This window comes from Zootoca vivipara, chromosome 10 (genome assembly GCF_963506605.1).
Source record: "Zootoca vivipara chromosome 10, rZooViv1.1, whole genome shotgun sequence".
In the NCBI taxonomy this organism is placed as follows: Eukaryota; Metazoa; Chordata; class Lepidosauria; order Squamata; family Lacertidae; genus Zootoca; species Zootoca vivipara.
The window spans coordinates 55,431,708-55,453,673 of NC_083285.1; the positions used below are offsets into that span (position 1 = coordinate 55,431,708).

The 21,966-nt window shown below is 42.3% G+C and overlaps 1 protein-coding gene across 1 annotated transcript in view; it reads right to left on the bottom strand.

The window, feature by feature from the left end:
* Positions 1–21,966, bottom strand: part of CACNA2D4 (calcium voltage-gated channel auxiliary subunit alpha2delta 4) — a 180,530-nt gene that overhangs the window by 123,476 nt on the left and 35,088 nt on the right. Inside the window, exons 10-18 of the mRNA XM_060280005.1 lie at positions 20,899–20,988; positions 17,814–17,927; positions 16,190–16,268; positions 15,217–15,350; positions 11,113–11,190; positions 9,451–9,531; positions 7,651–7,725; positions 6,285–6,371; positions 4,678–4,749 (exon numbers count right to left, since the gene is read on the bottom strand). Coding sequence (XP_060135988.1) covers positions 4,678–4,749; positions 6,285–6,371; positions 7,651–7,725; positions 9,451–9,531; positions 11,113–11,190; positions 15,217–15,350; positions 16,190–16,268; positions 17,814–17,927; positions 20,899–20,988 — 810 coding nt within the window. The remainder of the gene's footprint in view (positions 1–4,677; positions 4,750–6,284; positions 6,372–7,650; positions 7,726–9,450; positions 9,532–11,112; positions 11,191–15,216; positions 15,351–16,189; positions 16,269–17,813; positions 17,928–20,898; positions 20,989–21,966) is intronic.

Here is a 21,966-nt window from a genome sequence, read left to right on the forward strand (position 1 = left end):
ACTTTGATAAAAATAGTCACTATTAAACATTTTGTATTAAGAAATATTCATTTGAATTGCTGAGAGAATATTATACTGCAGTTTTATTTTAAGGGGGGGGGAGGAGTAAGTAATAAAAGATTTATTTATTTTTAAGCATTTCTAAGTAACTCTTCTGCCAGACACGAAAAGTGACAAGACACTCTCGACTATAGCAGGAGATGATACAGAACAGGGGTGCCTATTAAAGAAACAGATAAAACTTGATTTCATCAGATTTTCCCCACTCTGCTGGTTTCCTTTTCCCTGTTGTGTTTGTCTGAGTACTGATGTTAACTGGTAAAGTACATGCACTCTATATCATGCACACAGATTTACACAGAGGAGTCTTGAAATCTCAGTTCCAATATTTAATTAATAAACGCTAAGGGGTAAGTGAGCTATTTTGTGTAACTTGAAAGTCGACTGAAAGTCTGCGAGCACAGAACAAGGGCAAGCAAAGGCTGAAGTGAATGTGTGTGGAGACAGAAGAAGGTGAGAAAAGGCATGGAAGAAGGAGCACCCATGGGACCTTTCTTTGCTAACCTTTAAAATGCTTTTTCATTGTGCTCTGAGAGAAAGAGAAAAATATACAGTTAGCTGACTGAATTTATGGTGGATCCAAAAGCTGAAAGAATTGCATTGCCACCCTGCATAAGAAAAATGTATAGGAGCTATAAAAAGGCTAGTAAAACTGGGTAAAGACAATTGGTTTATTATTATTATTATTATTATTATTATTATTATTATTATTATTATTACCACCCACCATTTCCCCCCAATGAGCTCAAGGTGGCATACATTGCTCTCCCCACTCCTCATTTAATCCACACAACAACCCTGTGAGGAAGGTTAGGCTGAGAGGCACTAACTGGCCCAAGGTCACCCAGTGAGCTTCGTGGCTGAGTGAGGATTTGAACCCTCATCTCCCAGGTCCTGGTCTGACACTTTAACCACTGCACTGGCTTTCAGGAGAGTTGAAGGTATCTTAAACAATGGTTAATGTATGGACTGCCTCTACAGCAGATCTCAGGTCATAAGAATATTAATATGGGGACAAATGTTCTCTCAAGAGGTTTAACCAGAGGCGGCAGTAGGGCACACACACCTGGCAAAAAAGCATGTGTGTGGCAGTGGTGGACATTGGGCTTTAAAATTCCAGCAGTGCCCTGTGTGACGCCAAAATCTGGCACACACTCCCACCTCTTGCCTTCCATTGTTCATCATTGTTGTGGCATCCAGATTAAGGGAAGTAATAGTACTGTCCAAAGATTACCATAATAAAGGACAAAAGTGGAAAGGATCTAACAGAAGCAGAAGACACCAAGAAGAGGTGGCAAAAATACACAGAGGAATTATACCAGAAAGATATGGAGGTCTCGTACACCCCAGGAAGTGTGGTTGCTGACCTTGAGCCAGACATCTTGGAGAGTTAAGTCAAATGGGCCTTAGAAAGCACTGCTAATAACAAGGCCAGTGGAAGTGATGATATTCCAGCTGAACTATTTAAAATTTTAAAAGATGATGCTGTTAAGGTGCTACACCCAATATGCCAGCAAGTTTGGAAAACTCAGCAATGGCCAGAGGATTGGAGAAGATCAGTCTACATCCCAATTCCAAAGAAGGGCAGTGCCAAAGAATGCTCCAACTACCGCACAATTGCGCTCATTTCACATGCTAGCAAGGTTATGCTTAAAATTCTACAAGGCAGGCTTAGGCAGTATGTGGATCGAGAACTCCCAGAAGTGCAAGCTGGATTTCGAAAGGGCAGAGGAACCAGAGACCAAATAGCAAACATGCGCTGGATTACGGAGAAAGCTAGAGAGTTCCAGAAAAACGTCTACTTCTGCTTCATTGACTATGCAAAAGCCTTTGACTGTGTCGACCACAGCAAACTATGGCAAGTTCTTAAAGAAATGGGAGTGCCTGATCACCTCATCTGTCTCCTGAGAAATCTCTATGTGGGACAAGAAGCTACAGTTAGAACTGGACATAGAATAACTGATTGGTTCAAAATTGGGAAAGGAGTACAACAAGGCTGTATATTGTCTCCCTGCTTATTTAACTTATATGCAGAATTCATCATGTGAAAGGCTGGACTGGATGAATCCCAAGCCAGAATTAAGATTGCCGGAAGAAATATCAACAGACTCAGATATGCTGATGACACAACCTTGATGGCAGAAAGTGAGGAGGAATTAAAGAACCTTTTAATAAGGGTGAAAGAGGAGAGCGCAAATATTGTCTGAAGCTCAACATCAAAAAAACCAAGATCATGGCCACTGGTCCCATCACCTCCTGGCAAATAGAAGGGGAAGAAATGGAGGCAGTGAGAGATTTTACTTTCCTGGGTTCCATGATCACTGCAGATGGTGACAGCAGTCACGAAATTAAAAGACTCCTGCTTCTTGGGAGAAAAGCAATGACAAACCTAGACAACATCTTAAAAAGCAGAAACATCACCTTGCCGACAAAGGTCCATATAGTTAAAGCTATGGTTTTCCCAGTAGTGATGTATGGAAGTGAGAGCTGGACCATAAAGAAGGCTGATCGCCAAAGAATTGATGCTTTTGAATTATGGTGCTGGAGGAGACTCTTGAGAGTCCCATGGACTGCAAGAAGATCAAACCCATCCATTCTGAAGGAAATCAGCCCTGAGTGCTCACTGGAAGGACAGATCATGAAGCTAAGGCTCCAATACATTGGCCACCTCATGAGAAGAGAAGACCCCCTGGAAAAGACCCTGATGTTGAGAAAGATTGAGGGCACAAGGAGAAGGGGATGACAGAGGACGAGATGGTTGGGCAGCGTTCTCGAAGCTACCAACATGAGTCTGACCAAACTGCAGGAGGCAGTGGAAGACAGGAGTGCCTGGCGTGCTCTGGTCCATGGGGTCATGAAGAGTCGGACATGACTAAATGACTAAGCAACAACAAAAACAACAACAATAGTACTGCCACTCTATTCTGCCTTGGTCAGACCACACCTGGAATAGTATGTACAATTCTGGGCGCCACAAATTAAGAAGGATATTGACAAGTTGGAATGTGTGCAGAGGATGGCATCCAAGATGACAAAGGGTGTGGAAACCAAGCCTGATGCGGAACAGTTGAGGGAAGTGGATATGTTTAGCCTGGATAAAAGGAGACTGAGAGGAGATATGACAGCCATCTTCAAATATTTAAAGGGCTGTCACATAGAAGATGGAGCAAGCTTGATTTTTCCTGTTCCGGAGGGTAGGACTCAAACAAATGGCTTCAAGTTAAAAGAAAGGAGATTCCGACTAAATGTATTTCTGACAGTAAGAGCTATTCAACAGTGGAACAGATTCCCTGGGGAGGTTGTGGACTCTCCTTCATTGGAGGTTTTACGGTAGAGGTAGGATGGCCACCTGTCATCTGCAGGGGGTTAGAGTAGATGACCCTTGGGATCCCTTCCAACTCTATAATGCTAGGATTCTATAACATTAGCTCAGTATTTTTGACACTGACTGGCAGCGGCTCTCGTGAATTATAATGTCCTGTATTTATGCATCTGTAATAATTTAGTATAATCATGTTACATAATGTAAATGACAGTTTATTAAGACATAAACAAGTCCCACAACTATTGTCTATCTCAAGGTTAAAATGGACAGAAAAGGGGGAAAGAAACATGCAAGCCGCTGGAAAAAAAATCAAAACAAAATCCATAATAAGACAGAAAACTCTAAGGAGCAATAACAGGAAAAGACATGATGGTAGGTAAGGGATAACTAATTAGGTTCCTCCAAAATGTCATAAGGCAATTAGAAATGAAACATTGTATTGCACCTGGGGAGCTTCATGACAAATAACTACAGCAATACAAATTTGCAAGAAATGATTCGATTTCACAAAAAACTGCGGTTCTGCCTCCTGAATAATCCTAAGTAGGATTTGAAAGAAGTCTTGCAAAGAACAAAATTATATTAATTAGTAAAGTAATGTAAAGCTGGAAGCACTCTCAAAGGTTCACTTAGTTTGACCGCCCTGCACTGGAGCAGAATATGGTTTCCTCTTATGGCTTCCATTTCCCTGGGGTGCTAACGTTATGCTGGTCCTTTGTGAGGCAGAAAACAGAAGGAGGGCCATGGTAAATTTTTCATTAGCATATTTTGAAATTAATGTAAGTGATGCACAGATACAGAGTCAAAAGAAGTCAAACTGCATAATATTGTGTAGTGACTGAAGGGCATGTTATGTAGAAGCTTGAAGACATAGGCCCTGGCAGATCTCCTTTGGATGTGCATAGCAACATGTCATGGTAGACTGGGACACATGACTTTTCAAAAACAGCCATTGTTGCTTCTTTGTCCCAGTAACCCCGGGAGCATAATGCAATCTTATTTGCTCCTAATTCAGTCTTCTTTATTCCACTAACTTCTGGAGAACTTTCTCAGTAACATTTTGGTTGGTTGGTAAAGACTGTGGCTATAGGATTCATTTTAGGTAAATCTTCAGGGATTTTTTTTTAAAAAAAGAGTTTAAATGTGTGACTTTTATTTATTTATTTATTTATTTTAAATACTTGTTTTGAACTGTACATTTATTGCTAAGTTTATGATTTTATGTAAATTTGCTTTAATTCTGTGCAATTGTTCCAAATGCAGGGTACCAAAACAAGAAATTATATACTCACCCCTTTATCTACAGGCACCTTCACATCCATTGAGAGGTCACCTGTTTCCCCATTGATCATTGCTGTTCGCAGCTGTAGAAGGGAACAGATTTGAATTAGTGCCTCCAGCTAGGATTGCGGTCATCTGCTTTAAAGTGGCCTGCAATAGGCAGGAGCCTTTGACATAAGCTTTTCTTTTCTTCCCCTTTTATAAGCACATCTTTAGCTAAGCATAGCAGAGAGCAGGTTAGGATGAGATAATTTTATTGATCTCGGTCATCCTGGGATGCAATTATCACTTTACAACATCTGATTACTTCAATTAAGCATGGGATCTGTATAGGGGGCACAAACCTTGGGGAGATGTACTTTTTTGCCAAAAGAACTCCTCTGATCACACATTTTAACATGAGTACCTTTTTATATATCAATACTATTGATCTACCTAGCCCAGAAATCTCTATTCTGAATGTGGGTGGCAATCTAACACCAAGCACATATATTCATTTACTGGAGGGGCCAGGGACCCAACTTCTAACCCAAGTAAAGGACTTTGGCCTGGCTTAGTCTCAAGAGTATATACTCAAATATACTAAGATATGAACTAAATCTCAATTTCGGATCTTTTTAGGTATCCTTTGCATGTTACCACTTTCGGAGGTTATCCACACATCATCATCATTATTAGAATTTATATACCGCCCTATACCCGGAGGTCTCAGGGCAGTTCACAGAACAAAATCAAAGTATAAAACCACAAAATATATAATCAAAACAAAAACAACAACCCAATAACTCCCCCCAAAAAACCATTTTAAAGGGGCAAAGGATGTCAATCAAATCAAACAAAGGCCTGGTTAAAAAGGAACACTTTTTCCAGGTGCCTAGAGGTGTATAATGAAGGCGTCCAGCAAACTTCCCTAGGGAGAACATTCTGGCTCTTTCCAGGCATAGGTCCACACTTAAAAGCTCCATGCTCCAGAGCTTTCCCTGCAAAAAACCTACTCTTTAGGGCTCAATCGGAGCAAACATCAGTTTGGGTTTTCTGCAGATTGCTATTTGCTCCAATTCAGCTTTAAAGAGTGGGTTTTTGCTGGGAAAACTCCTGAGCAAATAAAGGGTGCTTGGACATGGATCTTTAAAGTGCAAACCGTGTCTGGAAACAGCAGAGTAAAGTAAGTGTGGAGAAGCCCTTAGTCTACTGACTAAAAGAAACCTGGCCTTTTAGTTGTTGTGCACCACAGTGATAGAATCACCCCACCCTGCAGCCCGTGCAACGGGCTCACCTGGCCCAATCTTTTGTTTTTTTCTAACACACTGTAAAGGCTTTCCTCTTTCCAAAGGCATTTGTGAACATAGGAGCATAAGAAGCCACCTTATACCAAGTCAGACCATTGGTGCAACAAGCTCAGTATTGTCTACATTGACTGCAAGCAGCCCTTCAGTGATCTTACGGGGAAGATTCCCAGGCCTACCTGGAGATGCCAGGTATTGAACCTTCTACATGCAATTCAGATGCCCTACCACTCAGCTACAGCCTTCCCCAGTAGTTTTACTGTGACCTGCTAAGAACCCACTTTGGTGGGAGCTGAGGGAGCATGCTCTGAAATCCCAGTTTAGACACTTACAGTTTCATCCACGTCTTCCCATTCCACCTCAGAAAGATCAACACTGTTGTAGTTTGGTTTGGGCTTTAGCTTTTTCCCTTCTTTATACTGCAGTTGAGAAGTGAGACACAAAACATTCCTGAATTGCTCTGCTACTTAACAACCCTGAAATATACTGGTATTTTTTTCAGTTTTAGAGAAAAGGTGTCTTTCTGCTAAGTGATTAGATAATAGATAATCAGGCACTTGTCTCTATTCCCTAAAGTATATCCAAGCATGTTTTTTTTTTGTTTTTTTTTGCACAAGGAATGGTCTCTCACTTGGTGTGAAGGACCCAGGCATTTTTCTTCCATCCAGCCCGTATCTTTTGGGAAAGTTAGCTTTGCCCATCATTCAAACCACAACACACACAACCCCACAACCCTAAGCTGCAACTCTCATCCAATATAATGCAGCCATTACCTTAAGGCTAAAAAGCAGGAAGGAAGCACCTTCTTACCAGGTAAGAAGTTCAAGGACTTGGAGGGCTTCATTTGTTTCACATTTGTAATGAACTAGCCTGATTTGCAATTCCCAGACTAATACAGACAACAGCACTTCAGTTTTTGCACATCTACAAATTTTGCAATATAACTTTTGTCTCCCCTCCCCTCTCCAAAATGCATATTAAAATATGGGCTGTTTTAGGTTGAAATGCACATACAAATGTGTATTTTGAGCTAAATTAGATATCCAAAAATGTGAAACTTTCTGCAGTAGTAGTAGTAGTAATAATAATAATAGAATGATGTTCAAACAGACTTATACTGTAAGCCCACAATTTATGCACATTTAACTTGTGCACATTCAGCTTTACACTGGTGGGGGGGGGGAGGGCAAGGTTCTGGGGGAAATGACTTTGGCAACCCCACCTTATGTGAGATTGAACACTATGTATTTTGACTATACACAATTTTGACTTCAGGCACAATCTCTGGAATGTAATCCCTGTGTAAATTGTGGGGTTACTGTAAATGAACACATGTAAAACTGACATGGGCAAGATACAGACTGACCTGTCCATCCCATTTACTGCCCAGAGAAGAAGCAGTTGCAGGAAGATTGCTTCCTCCCCTCCTTGACAAAAAGAACGCTTAACTCAAAATGCTAGTTGCCCTGAGGTTTCAGAGCAGGAAGGAAGCATAATTTGGTCTCATCGATCAGTCAGAGGACTGAGCTTTAGTGTTTGTGTGTATGAGTTTGGGGTTGTCCTTTTAAATTATTATTATTATTAATTATTAACCACCTTCTGGCAGTCCCCTCACTGTGAGAATTGAGATTACAGGGAACCAGGCAGAGGGCCTTCTCAGTGGTGGCACCCACCCTGTGATGTTTCTGGGTCACTTACCAATGGCCGGAGGTCCGGGTGAGACAAAATGTAGCCATTGTTCGTGTTCAGAAAGGCGTATCCATGGACACCCAGCTTTAAACCAAAAGTATGATAACAATTAACTTCATTAACACCCAAGCCCATGATGCAGCGTCGGCACGAGTGAAGTAATAATAATAATAATAATAATAATAATAATTTATTATTTATACCCCGCCCATCTGGCCGGGTTCCCCCAGCCACTCTGGGCGGCTTCCAACAAAATATTAAAATACAGAAATCAATCAAACATTAAAAGTACTTATGCATGACAACATCCAAGGCCTTTAACTGAAGAAATGTGTGGATAATATTGATGAACTGACAGTGAAAGTAATGGAACCAGACAAAATTTGAAAATGCATCACTTAGGAACATGGGAAGCTGCCTTGCACCCGGTCAGGTTATTTGTTCATGTAGCCCAGTGTTATCTAGTCTTACTGGCAGTGGTTCTCTGCAGTGTCAGGCAGGGGTGTTCCCCATCACGCACAACCTGCTTTTGTTTTTGTTTTTCAAAGAAACTGGTGGGTGCCAGGAACTGAATCTGCATGCAAAACATGTGCTCTGCTGCTATGCTATTTTCCTCCAGGGAACCATAAACAGAACTGAATGCATTAAATTTCACCTGGCAATTCAATCATATCCTGTTTCAGTCCCCAAATACTTTAATGTTCTTACAATATGTCAAAAGAGTGTGATGAAATATCAGGTACATGCAAGTATGCACTCACTCGCATAGTCATGCACGAATGAATCTCTGGGGTTGCACCATATTTTCTACTTCGATTGCACAGGAGTTGTGCACATTTAGACTGACACACAAACCAAATCTATTGTCTCTTGAGACAGCCAGGTGCCAACAACAAATTATGTGCACCCCAGTTCTTAGTTAAGAATTTCCACAAGTTCTACCATGTATCTGGTTTGGAATCTTTTGGACGGAGGTTACAGGGGACATATGGCATTCTGTACTTTACATTTATTTACAAATATACAGGTCAAGCAACGATGGAGATTCAAAACTTAAACACCCCAGCAGATGTTCTAAAAGCTCACTGCTCTGCAAATAGATTTCAGGGGAGTGAAAAGAGTGTGACTTGCTCTCAGCCTGACACTGTCTGCTCTTTCTTCCAATACAGACCTGGATCACTGCATTCTTTAGGGGAGAAGGGACTTAGAATCACTAAGTTGGAAGGGACTCCAAGAGGCCATCTTGACCACCACCCCAATTTCATAACAATACCAACAGCACTTTCAATTCTCCAAGTGTTGGAATAGTCCATGCATAAGAGGGAGGTTTCAGCAGGATTAGGATAACCCCAAGGTCTGCAGAAGTAATTTTTTTTTTTAAAAAAATAACTTAACATTGATTCTATTCCCGCAAAACAGCAAGCACAATCTAGTGAAGACTGAATGTGCTCAGTGGCCTGGAATATTGATTGACTGTTGGGGTGGGAAAGAGAGAAATGGGTGGGAGAGAGTATGGAATAGTGAATTATCAAATCATCACTAACTGACAGGAACAGTAAAAAGGAACACTCCAACTAAAACATTTTGTTGCAGGTCCTACTTGTAACAGCTAATAGCTTTTGACAGAGTTAATCTCCATGAATTTGGCTAATCTCGCTAAACTGGTGACCGTCTCAACAACTTGTGGCAGCGCTGCCTGTGAACAGATGCAGTACTCCGTAGGGTGGCTTTGTTATCAATATCAGGACATTCTTCTGAGATTGCCAAAACTGTGTGACAACAGCTGGACTGTTTTAGTTTGATTCTTACCTTGTATCGTGGAGCCAGCTTAAGGAGTTCTCTCAAAGGAACATCTGAGCCTACCACACCCAGGAGAATGCCATGAGATCTCTGTAAAATAAGAAGAAATTAAAATTGACAACATGCTACTCCATTCTCCTTGGGTTAATTATCATTCCCCCCACCCCCACCATCTGGTCTTGCAGAGTTGCTGTTCATTTGTATGACAAAGCATACAGACCGTGGTGATGAAACAAGGAAGGGCAGACTGGATTAACCAGTAAACTCCCTATGGTATATTGCAGAAGACCAGGTGGATGAGAGTTACAAATGCAGCAGGAACAACAGCTCAGTGGTACCACACATGCAGAAGGTCCCAGGTTCAATACTTGGCATCTTCATTCAGAAAGATCAGGCATCAAGTAATGGGAAATGCCTCTCTGTCCAAGACCCTGGACAGTTGCAACCAGTCAAAGTAGGCAATACTGTACTAGATGGGCAAATAGTCTGACAAGGTATATGGCAATCTCCTAAGTTACCTATGTAGCTTTGCTGCTTCCTCCCTCGCCCATTTCCACCAAAGAAAATTTGTTTCCACCCAACTTCTTATTTGTTTTGATTTTTAGACCAACAAGACTGCTGGTCAATGGACAGAGTTTAGTGCACCAGTGCAATACCCCTGAAAACAAGCAAAAAAGGGAATAGCCATCTCATTGTTGATCAACTAGTTAAGAGTTATACTGCCTCTGAACAATTAGATTTCATTATTGGCTGTCAAGACTAATATCAAACAACAGGCCTATCCTCCAAGAATGTATCTAGTCAATTTAAAAAGTCATGGTAGCAACCATTGAAACATCCTGTAGCAAATATCTTTCTGGTCCCCATATTGGAACAGATATTTATTTTACTGACAGCACAAGCCCTGTGCTTGTTTAGTTAGACTGTTCAATGTGGCATAGTCCTAGGTAATTGTACATAGAATTGCAGCATTGCAGTGTAATCCTGGACCCACTTACCCATATGTAAGTCCCACATACACTGTAAGAAAATCCTATTCTGCTAAGGTGAGGAATAGGACATTGCTCTCTGCCCTGGATAACAGAAATCATCTAGAGCATGGGACAGCAGACTTCAGGTTTGTTGGTTCCACTTTTTTCTTTTTCTTTCTATAAGTCCAAGATCTACTTACCAACACATACCCTGTGGCAGCCATTTTGTGACTGGTGCTCCTTGTACTATCTCAAAATTCAAGATGTGCCCACTGGTCCAAGAGAGTCAGAAGGCTTACTTATCCTTTATATAGTTTCAGTTTTGCAAAACACAACTTTAGCCAAAGGTGGATTCAGGGTAGTGCCAGCTGTTCAATTGTACCAGGTGCGCAGCCAAGGAGGGTGCCTTCTTGAAGCCTAGTAAGTGTTTGCCCGGCTTCAGGAAGGAGGTCCTCCTATCTCCTTCCCAAAGCTAGGCAAGCGCTTACTGAGCTTTTGGAAGGAGATAGGAGGGCTCCAGCACACCACCAGAGCCTCATGCCTCCTTCCCAAAGCTCAGCTTAAGCCAGTGCCACGAGGGCTGCAGGGAGGGCGACAAATAGCCTCACACAGGACAGCATATTATGAAGATCTGCCACTGCATTAGCCTTCTCTCTACTTTCACACTGAGATGTATCTCCCTGAGAAGCATCATGCTTACCGTTTCATTCTTCTTGCTGAAAACTGGCATAGCCACCGTTGTCATAAGCAAGAGGCTTTGGGCTTGAGATGCAAAGAGCTATCAGATAGAAAACAAGCAGCATATTAGCAAGTGGGACAGCAGTAAGAGCATAAGGGGAACTAGCCACCACTGGAAATGCAGCAGGAAAAGTGTACTGAAAAGCACACTTAAGCAAAAACAAAAACCCTAAGGGATGCTAGAAAAAAAGTCCATTTAGAGGAGGGTGAAAAAGGTGCCTCATTAAAGATGGCAGATAGTATCCAAAACAGTGGAATATAATATTTACTAGTGACGATGTTTATGCATGTCCAGGTTAACATGGCATCGCCTGAGGCACTAAGACATAGCCAAAGCACATGATAATGTACAATATATTCTAAAAAGACATAGATAAATGAATGCAAGTGATACCATGGGGATACATGGAAACCAGGGGAGAGAAGCAGAGCACAGAGGGCCTACCTAAATGTGAGACATTTACATTTGGAATACCAGAACCTCAGATAAATGGGAATGGCGATCACACAAGGATAAACTGACATGGCACTATACAGAAGACAGTGAATTTGGATAATTGGAAAGTTAAAACAGATAAAGTAGGGTGTGTGTACATGAAATGATTACAGTATGAAACACTAAACATAGACATAACAAATAAAACACAGACACACACGTGGTATCTATTCTCAGAGGAGAAGCAACCCATTTGGCCTGGTACACCTGTTCCCCTTTAGCAAAGTCAAGAAGTGGTCTATTATCACCATTTCACAGCATGGGGGTCCTTGAGAGCCAACCAATCAAAACAGCAGCCAGATAAACCAAATGCTGGAGTTTTTTAATTAGTTGGCTGACATTTATCTTGGAAAAATTATGCAGCAGAAATAATCATAGTTTTAAACATGCTGCAGTACATGGCATATGCATATATATGGTTGTGGGGGGGGGTGCACACACACACACACAATCTATCTATCTATCTATCTATCTATCTATCTATCTATCTATCTATCTATCTATCTACTGTATCTATCTATCTACATACATACACTATAGATGATAGATAGATAGATAGATAGATAGATAGATAGATAGATAGATAGATAGATAGATAGATAGATATAGTGTGTGTGTGTGTGTGTACAGTATATATCAGAAATGAAATGAAATGAAATGAAGAGGCTTCCTGTACATAATCTCAAACAATCAATGTTGCTCAGACCTATGGAGAGCCTTTTCTAAGTATTCACATCACCTCACATACATTATCTGTGTAATCCTGACTCTGCTATTTTAAGGTGGGACAGTCTTAATATAGATGACTTGTGCAAGGCTGTCCAGTGAGCTTGTAGTTGAGTGGAGATTTGTACCAGAGACTTCCAGCCCATGGGCCATGCTCTGAAGTTCTACTCTACAACAGCACATCACAACCTCACAAATACATCCAGAGCTATCCATATCATTCCCATGCTGTACAGCTCTATCGCTGCTGTACAGCCAACTTTTCCCCACCGTGGATGTATGGTTTAGTTACAGCTAGATAAACTAGTACAGAACATGTGCTAATGACACCCAGAGAAATAGTTGGTGTTCACAGAACACAAGGCAGATTGTTACCTCCTCAGATTGTGGCAGCTAGCAAGAGATGTGGGTGACAAATGAATGGACACATTAATGAATGGACAAACAAATGAACACACAAACTAATGATACATACAGTAAGCAGCAGAGACAAATGCAAGCAAGAAATGTAAGAGGAGCAAGCTAATAACCCAGGAGCAAAACCATTCTGAAACAGTCCAAAGCAAAGGCTGATAAAACACAATGCAAGTTGCACAGCTGACAACTTCCAGCATAATAGTAGGTTTGGCAAAACAAACTACCACTAAAACTTCATGTTCAATCTCAAATTAGAGAATAAATAGTGACATCTCTGGATCTGACAGGGACCTTGTGCCCTCTAGTTGGCCTCCTCCCCTCCTCCAATTGTGGGCATGTGTGGACAGCAGCAGCACATGAAGATGTGCTCCAACTAGTGTCAGACAGCTGTCTTTAGCCATCATTTCTGGGCCAATCTAGACCTGATGGTACATGCATTTTTGTATTTAACATGCATTTTAAGAATTTAATTCAAGAATCAGCTACTGAGGGGTCAGATAATTATCAGGATTGCAGTGGACAGGAAGGAGGAGTTTCACCCTTGCTCCCTTGCTTTTCGCACGGGGGGGGGGGGGGATTGCCTTCAGATGAGTGATTCTTACTGCAGCAGGGGAGGAAGGGGTTAAGTGTTCCATTCCCAGCTGCTGTGATCCTGATAGATATCATCCCCGTTCCTAGAAGATGATATTTTCTTTTTTGAAAGCTAGCATGCTAAATGCATTTAATATCACATCTACTTTAGCCCTTCATTCCCCACAATGCTTCCACTATAGCACTACTCCATGGGATTGTAATATAATACATGAGCAAGGTGGTGCAGCTCTGAGCAGTGAGTGGGCTGGGGAGGAAAAAGTAGATAATCTACATTGGGGCCTAGTGGGGCACTGGGGACCTGGCAACTGCCCACGGATGCTGTAAGCAGATGCTGATCTTGTACCTTATATAGGAATTGAGGAGGAAAAAGTGGGAATTGGGGAGGAAAAAGTAGATAATCTACATTGGGGCCTAGTGGGGCACTGGGGACCTGGCAACTGCCCACGGATGCTGTAAGCAGATGCTGATCTTGTACCTTATATAGGAATTGAGGCAACATGTACAAAGCACATAAACTTGGCCACATCATCTTTTTTTGTTTTCTAGTGGCCACCAAGAAGAACATCAACTGTGATCTATTAGTGGGGTTCACACTAAAGTGTTATGGCACACACTTTGCATCAGTAGGCATATACCTATGGCCAAGCAGCACAAATACATCAGCAATGGGGAATCCTTTACAGCTCGAGGGCCTCACTCCTGAGGAGAAAGCTCTAAATGCATCCTGAATTTCTTTTTGTGCAAAATTTGAGTGGGAACTCTACTTTTTGGTCACAGAAGTCCCCCTGCCAAAGAGACAAGACACCATTCAATTACAGGGCCAGATTGTCTCTTTGGTAGCAGAAACTTGCACCAAAGCAAAAACCGAATCTCTGTTTCTATGTTTTGTTCCTCTACTCCTCAAACTTAGCCTTGCTTTGGATCTTGGACTAAGTGATTAAGGACAATAATTGACACCTTAATGTATGTCAGCTCCTCTGTGTGATAGATAACATACTACAGCACTGAAGCCCCACTGGGCTGGAGGCTCAGTGACCCATTTCCTGAGCTGAAAAGCTAATCTCTTTTCCTGTTGATAATCTTTTATAAAGTGTCTCTGCAAAGTTCACAGAGGACAGAGATACCAATTAAGTCAGGGGTGGGGGACCTCCAGCCCACAGGCTTAATTAGCCCCATATGACCTGTGAAGCCTGGCCCTAGACCAAGTCATGCCTAGCTAACCTCCACCTGATGTCATATGATGTCAGTTGTGGGGCAGGTAAATATGTGTTAAAATATTAATTATAGCAGACTACTGGATCCTTTCTGAGCCAAAAGGGGTTTTGCAGCCACCACTGGTCAGCAGTGCCTACAAAACACCACACACAGTGCTTTGCAAGCCCCAACCTGATAATCAAGGCTTGCAAAGAATGAACTGAGCAGGCAAAAAAATTGATCGGCAGATGTACAGCTCTGTTCACCTGTCAAACCTGGCCCATGCAGGGTGAAGGACATTGGAATCTGACCCATTCACCAGATTCAGTTCTCCATTCCTGATGGAAGTCATGCTATGCCTGGATCACCTTGGAATGTCAAGGATATCACATAGAAGCAAAAAGCAGCTAAATGACATCTGTAGAACCTTTTCAAAAGACATTATTGATAATAATCTGCTGCTGCTGCTAACTACTTCCGACTTATATATGTATTTTATGTATTTTATGTTGTAAACTGCCTTGTGATCTTTGGGTAAAATTTAATAAATAATAATAATTTCGATAACAACTTTAAGAGACCTTTGTCTCTCACCCACCTTAAAGCTTACCAGGTGGAAGCTTTTCTCAAAACACTTACCGCACTGTCCATGTAGGCTTCAGTCCATATGATGTCATGATCGTGGTTGATAACCATTGGTCGACTGAGTACATGCAAGTATTCCATTACATTCTCCTGGACATCAGCCAAAGTTGATATCTGTGTGTAGTACCCTAACACAAATAATAAGTATCCCCGCCCCAAATAAGAGAGTTAGCTTCCTTGAATTCCATTTCTGAATCTGTATTCTACTGATTGGAGTTTGGAGTGGTTACTTCAGACTCCAAAACAGGTTTTACTACATATAAACATGGCAAAATCCTATTTGCATGTGTGCACTGAAGTCTAGCACAAGCTGGAGGACATTCCAGAAAATCCAATGAAGGGCAGGACATGCATTTTTAGAATAAATTGAAATAGGTACAACTTCTTATTTGATTGCATCAAAAGTTACCAATCTGAAGATGCCCCTTCGTGTTCTTACCTCTATCATTCCTAATCCTAGTGATGGGGGATTTGTGATCCTCCAGCTGTTGTTGGACTTACAATTCTCAATACCCCTGACCTTGGGCCATTCTGGTTGAGGCTGATAAAAGTTCAAATCCAACATAATCTGGAGGGTCACATTCTTGCTTTACCCCATGCCTCCTAAGGCCCTTCATCCCATGTATCCTAGCCAAACTCTATATCCACGTTGAAAGCAATTTAAGAAGCAACAAATCCTAACCAAAACACTTTATATCAAATCTTGCTGCATTCACTCCCCACCTCATTAAAAACGCCTTTATTCAGCCCCCCTTTATATCCAACTCAATCCTTCTCACAATTCTAAGCCACTTGGCAGCACAGGCTAAGTAGCAGACATATCTCAGAATCCATTCTGTCTACTGCAGCAGCATTCGAGCTTTTCAGACTCAAACTAGGCTTGTAGGTTATATAAAAGCCAATGTCTAAGAATGGGTGGCTGCAGTTTGCTTATGATAAATGACTTGCAGCAGAGGATGTTGTTTACCTTTGTTGTTACACGCTATCCATTTCACATTCTGTGCAAAGCTGACTTCCCTCCCGATAAGATATGTAAAAACCCGTACCTGTGAAGCAAAAATGCAGACATTGAAGTTAAATGTAAAATAGCCTATTTGTCTGACATTCAGTAGAAATACATTTTCTAGATTTCATAGCAGTAAGGTGGAATGTCCATTTTGTATACTGACATTATGCAATAGAGTTCTCTTGGTAAAAGTATGTGGGAAAGAGTTCCTGCTAGTACGGTAAAAATAACATTTTAGACCTATTTTGGAAAGATCAAGGGTAAAAAGCAAATGTAAGCAGTACTTATGGGAGATCTTAACATCCTTCTACCAGAAAATACATCAGTTGAAGGAGTATCATATTTTCCCACCAAACAATATTGCAGCCTTGCTGTGAAATGCTATTATTATATTATATATTAATTTGACTCGTAGCTGTGAGGCATTTGCAAGCTTTTTTACGGAGAAAATCTTGCTGCTCCGCCATGACCTCCCTGCCAATTTGGATACAGTAACATAACTGGAGGCCCCTCAATTGTCCTCGGGTCCAGTATTGGACCACTTTGATCGGATACTCCCAGCCGATGTGGACAGATTCCTCCGAGCTGGAAGACCCACCACTTGCCTCCTTGACCCATGCCCATCCTGGCTGATTAGAGTGTGTCCAGACGAGGTGCAGGCCTCCCTGGGTGAGATCATTAATTTATCCCTTGGCATGGGGACATTCCCAGGGGAGTTGAAGGAAGCAGTGGTGCCTCCGCTCTTAAAGAAAGCATCATTAGATCCTTTTTATCTATCCAATTACTGCAGTAGTAGCTGTAATATTATTGTTACTATTGTTTACTACAGGGGTCTGGAACCTCAGGCTCTGGGAAAGCGCCTTTTTGCCAGGTTCTTAGAACTCTTCTCATGCTATACCCCTCACTGGTCCTACTTTACACCCTGAGTACTTTCACCTGGCTGGAATGTGTCCTTGAACTCTGATATGTCCTCTTGGCTGCCTGGATGGAGAATAGGGAGCAGTGTGTGGATGTGTATAGAAACTAGCTTCCTGTACAAAGGTAAAATTTACATTTGGTGCTCCACCCATTTTTGCCTCTAGCGCCACCCACCATTGGCATGTGGCTCTTGGAAGGTTGCCCAGAATAATGCAGCCCTCAGGCTAAAAAAGCTTCCCCACCCTTGATTTATTATCACTTACCCGGGAGTAACTCCCATCAAATTCAGTGGGGCCTATGTGTATAGCATTTCATTGCTGGTTAACACCATGTGCTACTCATATACAGTGGTACCTTGGGTTACAGACGCTTCAGGTTATAGACGCTTCAGGTTACAGACTCTGCTAACCCAGAAATAGTACCTCAGGTTGAGAACTTTGCTTCAGGATAAGAACAGAAATTGTGCGGCTGCGGCGCGGCGGCAGCAGGAGGCCCCATTGGCTAAAGTGGTGCCTCAGGTTAAGAACAGTTTCAGGTTAAGAACGGACCTCCAGAACGAATTAAGTTCTCAACCCAAGGTACCACTGTACCTGATTAGCAGCTCCTGATTCATTCCACACCAATCTGTCCTCTTTACTCTTTAACATTTAGCACTTAGGAAACAAACCTTACGATCGGGCCAGTTGAACTTTTCAAAGACATATTCGTAATCTTCCATAGCTCCATCAGTGATCAGCATGATGGCTTGGTTACAAAGACCTCCTTGACCAGCATTTCTGAACTGGAAACAGAATGGAAACAATAGTGATAATAATTATCTGACTGGTACAAATGGGGATTAAATGAGTTTACTTGGAAGGTTCAGGGTTAGGAACACGGGTCCAGCTAACTCAGTATCATTTACTGACAGCAACTGACAGCATCTCCCCAGCCCTACCTGGAGATGCCAGGGATTGAGCATGTGACCTTTTGCAAGAAAGGATGTGCTCTGCTGCTGAATTAAAGCCCTCCCATGTCATTTAAATTATGGCCTTATTTAAAAGCCCCTAATTATGACCTAGGGGAAACTCTGATCAATTACAGCGAGAGTCCTGCTCAGAAGCAGAACCTTAGTAAGAATCCTCATTATTCAGAATGCAATTCCAAGGGATCTAGATCTTAATTTCTAAAATAAGAAATGTTGTTATTTAAGTTTTATGAGAAGTCAGGCCTTTGTCTTAAAAACGTTTTATCCAACCTTCTTGTGGTGAGAGGAACACACTTTGCACATGCCCTGAGGCACACTTTGTGGTTATTTCATATGAAGCAGGCATTTGCTCCAGCATGGACAATAAATCCTGGGACTCAGCATTGGTAAACCCTCGCTTGAATGAAACTCTGGCCAGAGTTTCATCTTTTTACTACTTTGTTGTACTGTGATAATCCACATGCCTTTTCTCAAAGTTGTGTTTCTATTGGGTGGAGGTGGAGGGTTCAGTTTGAAGTGAAACACAATTATTTTGTGCCTATGGAAATCCAGGAGCTCCCCAAATTTTGCCTACCCTAAATTTGAAGAATTTTTGGCTTTGAGTGGATTTTCAGCTCACTAGTGCCGCCATCATTATCAACACTTGTCAGGGGGACGCCTTACAGGGACCCTCCCCCAGTCATCCTGACCAGCACTTCGCCCAGTGACAGCACTAGCAGCGGGTCAGGAGGGAGGGCTAGGGGGAGGCACTTTGGGATGCCCAGGCTTTTATGCTGGCCGAAGAGCTGGAAGCAGCCATTGCCGCGTTCTGAATCGGACTAGGCAGTCATGTTTTCTGATATCTCTGCACTGTAAATAATATGCACAATAAAACTCTGAAAGACAGAGCCGACTGGAGCGTCTTTACTCAAGAGTAGCTGCAACAATCCCCTGACAACACTGGACTGTTTTTTGTCCATTCCCTGATACAGTTTCTCAGTAGTACAACTATGCTGCTTGGCACTAATGAGATTTAATCATCATGGCATATCTATTTCTAGCTGAAGCACCACTTGGTAGGGTTACAGATACGATGGTGTGGACGAATCCTATTATTCTGGTGCAAAGCAGAGCAATTGCATCTCATTCTCGTTCCTTCAAAAGTCTCCAGTCTAACCCTTTCCACCTCTTCTGTCATTTGAAAAGTAGACTCAATCGGTCATTCTATAATCTCAAACCACTGAATAATTGGCATGATGCTGAAATATGAAGGACAAAGTTCTGATTAAATGCATCACCTAACTCAATAGCATCATCACTGAGGAAACAGATGGGAGCTAACAACCTCATGGTTTACTTTCTGATACTACAAACCACAGCAATAACCCAACAGTGGAACAGACTTCCTCAGAAGGTGTGGACTCTGCTTCGCTGGAGGTTTTTTATGTAGAGGTTGGATGGCCATCTGTCATGGATGCTTTAGCTGAAATTCCTGCATTGCAAGGGGTTAGACTAGAACATGGGTTGACAAACTAAGGCCCGTGGGCCAGATGAGGCCCAACTGCCTTCTAGATCCGGCCCGTGGACAGTCCAGGAATCCAGGGGCCGGCATAGCGCACACACAATGTTTTTTGCGAGCCAAGAGCCAGGCTTGGGGGTCAAAACTGAGGTGGGTGGATGCTCGAGACAAGCCCCTTCTCCGTCTGTCACGCACATGCAGCAATCTTTTCTTCTGGGGTGGGGGGGGGGAAGAGGGAAAAGGAGCCACAGTTCGGATTTTCACCATGGAGCTGCCAGCGACTGACTTCAGGAAGGGCAGTTGCAGCGGTAGGAGCGACTCCCGCCAGTGTCTATGGCAGCGGTGCAGAAGTGGGGAGTGCCTGGGAGGCTGCACTCCAAAACAGTTCTGTGCTCTGCTGGGGAGGCCGCTTGTTAGCTACATGGTGTGAACCATGGAAAGGTAAATAGCCGCCTCTGCCTCGTCTTCCTTCACACAGGGAAAAGAACATTTTTGCTTGAGCAGCGCCAGCCTGACTTAGCATGGCCAATGGCTTTTCCCTTCACCCACACATGTGCACACACTCTCCAGGGCTGACAGGAATGGCGTGCTTACCTCAGCCCCCCAGCCCCCAACCCGCCTTACTAGAGAAATAATAACTGTCAATGCATAAAACGCAAAGGAAGCAGCGTTGGTGCATGAGGGAACAACCCCCCCCCCCAAAAAAAAATCATATTTGGGCAACGTTGGTCCCAATAAGGGTTTTTGCCAAAAATGTGGGTCATAATCATGACAACATATACTTCGGCCCACCACAAGGACTGAGGCACAGTGGACTGGCCCCCTGCTGAAAAAGTTTGCTGACCCCTGTACTAAAAGATCCTCAGGGTCCCTTCCAGCTCTACAATTCTACTATCCTTCTTTGTCATAACAACATTACAATTTCATTGTAATCTAGAGTCAAACACTTAATAAATATGTGTGTGTGTGTGTGCCTATCTTCCTAGAATAACACTGTCCAAATATGTTGACATCATATTCTCATGCTGTAATTTTAGCCAACATGCCCATCAGCAGCTTTTGGTGCTGTCACAGAGGGTTTTTGTCACCGTTATCTAGAGAACTTCCTTCTCCTCCAGTGCATTGCCATAATTGCCAGAATGCTGCAGGACACGGAATGAAGGCAGCATGGAAAGAGAGAGAGAGAGAGAGAGAGAGAGAGAGAGAGAGAGAGAGAGAGAGAGAGAGAGAGAGAGAGAGAGAGAGAGAGAGAGAAGGAAAGACCTTTAACCCCACAACATTTCTTACCTCCCTCAGGATTCTGAAGGATTCTGTCAGGGCTTTATTAACTGTCCCAACTCCTTTTGCTTGCAACTCATCCACCAGCTGCTTGAAGTGCTAAGCAAAGAAGCAAGAAAGGTATTCTCAAAGCATTAGACAGTTTAGTCTTCTTCAACCTGGTGCCCTCCAAATATTGTTGGACTACAACTCCCAACCCCCCTGATCATGGGCTATACTAGATGGGTGCTGGTGGGAATTGTAGTCTTGGGATGGAAAAATCTGCCTAATTTGGTTCTTGCAGTTTCTCATTTTTCCAATCTTAAATACAGTTCTCTGTGTTTCTGCAGCAATTTGTGAATTCCATACTTTAGTGTTAATTTCTCCTGATAGACACATTTTAGTGTGCAGTTTCAACTAGTGCATACATTATTGCAAAAGATATAATCCTAACACATATATGGTGTATATGTGTGTGTTATTTTCACCAATATGTTCATTTTTAGCAACATATTCCCCTCATATATGCATTTTTGTAAACATTGTTTGGTTTGAGAACTGCATAGCAAAATTCAGTGCAAATTATGAAGGATAGCTATGTTTGGATTCTTGTATTGTTTCAGACACTGCAAATTTGATAAATTCAGCTATAAATGTGTACTGAATTGAATTTCTTTTCCATGCCTAAAGGTAAAGGTAAAGGGACCCCTGACCATTAGGTCCAGTCGTGACTGACTCTGGGGATGCGGTGCTCATCTCGCTCTATTGGCCGAAGGAGCTGGCGTACAGCTTCCAGATCATGTGGCCAGCATGACTAAGCCGCTTGTGGCGAACCAGAGCAGCGCACGGAAATGCCGTTTACCTTCCCGCCAGAGCGGTACCTATTTATCTATTTGTACTGTGTGCTTTTGAACTGCTAGGTTGGCAGGAGCAGGGACCGAGCAACGGGAGCTCCATGCCTATTGCAGTTCAAAACATCTGGATTTCACCACCAGGCTGAGATAAAGAATAATGCACAATCATTATTTATTATTATTAAATTTATATACCGCTTAATATTTATAACAGTCTCTAAGTGGTTTATAAAGTAGAAAATTT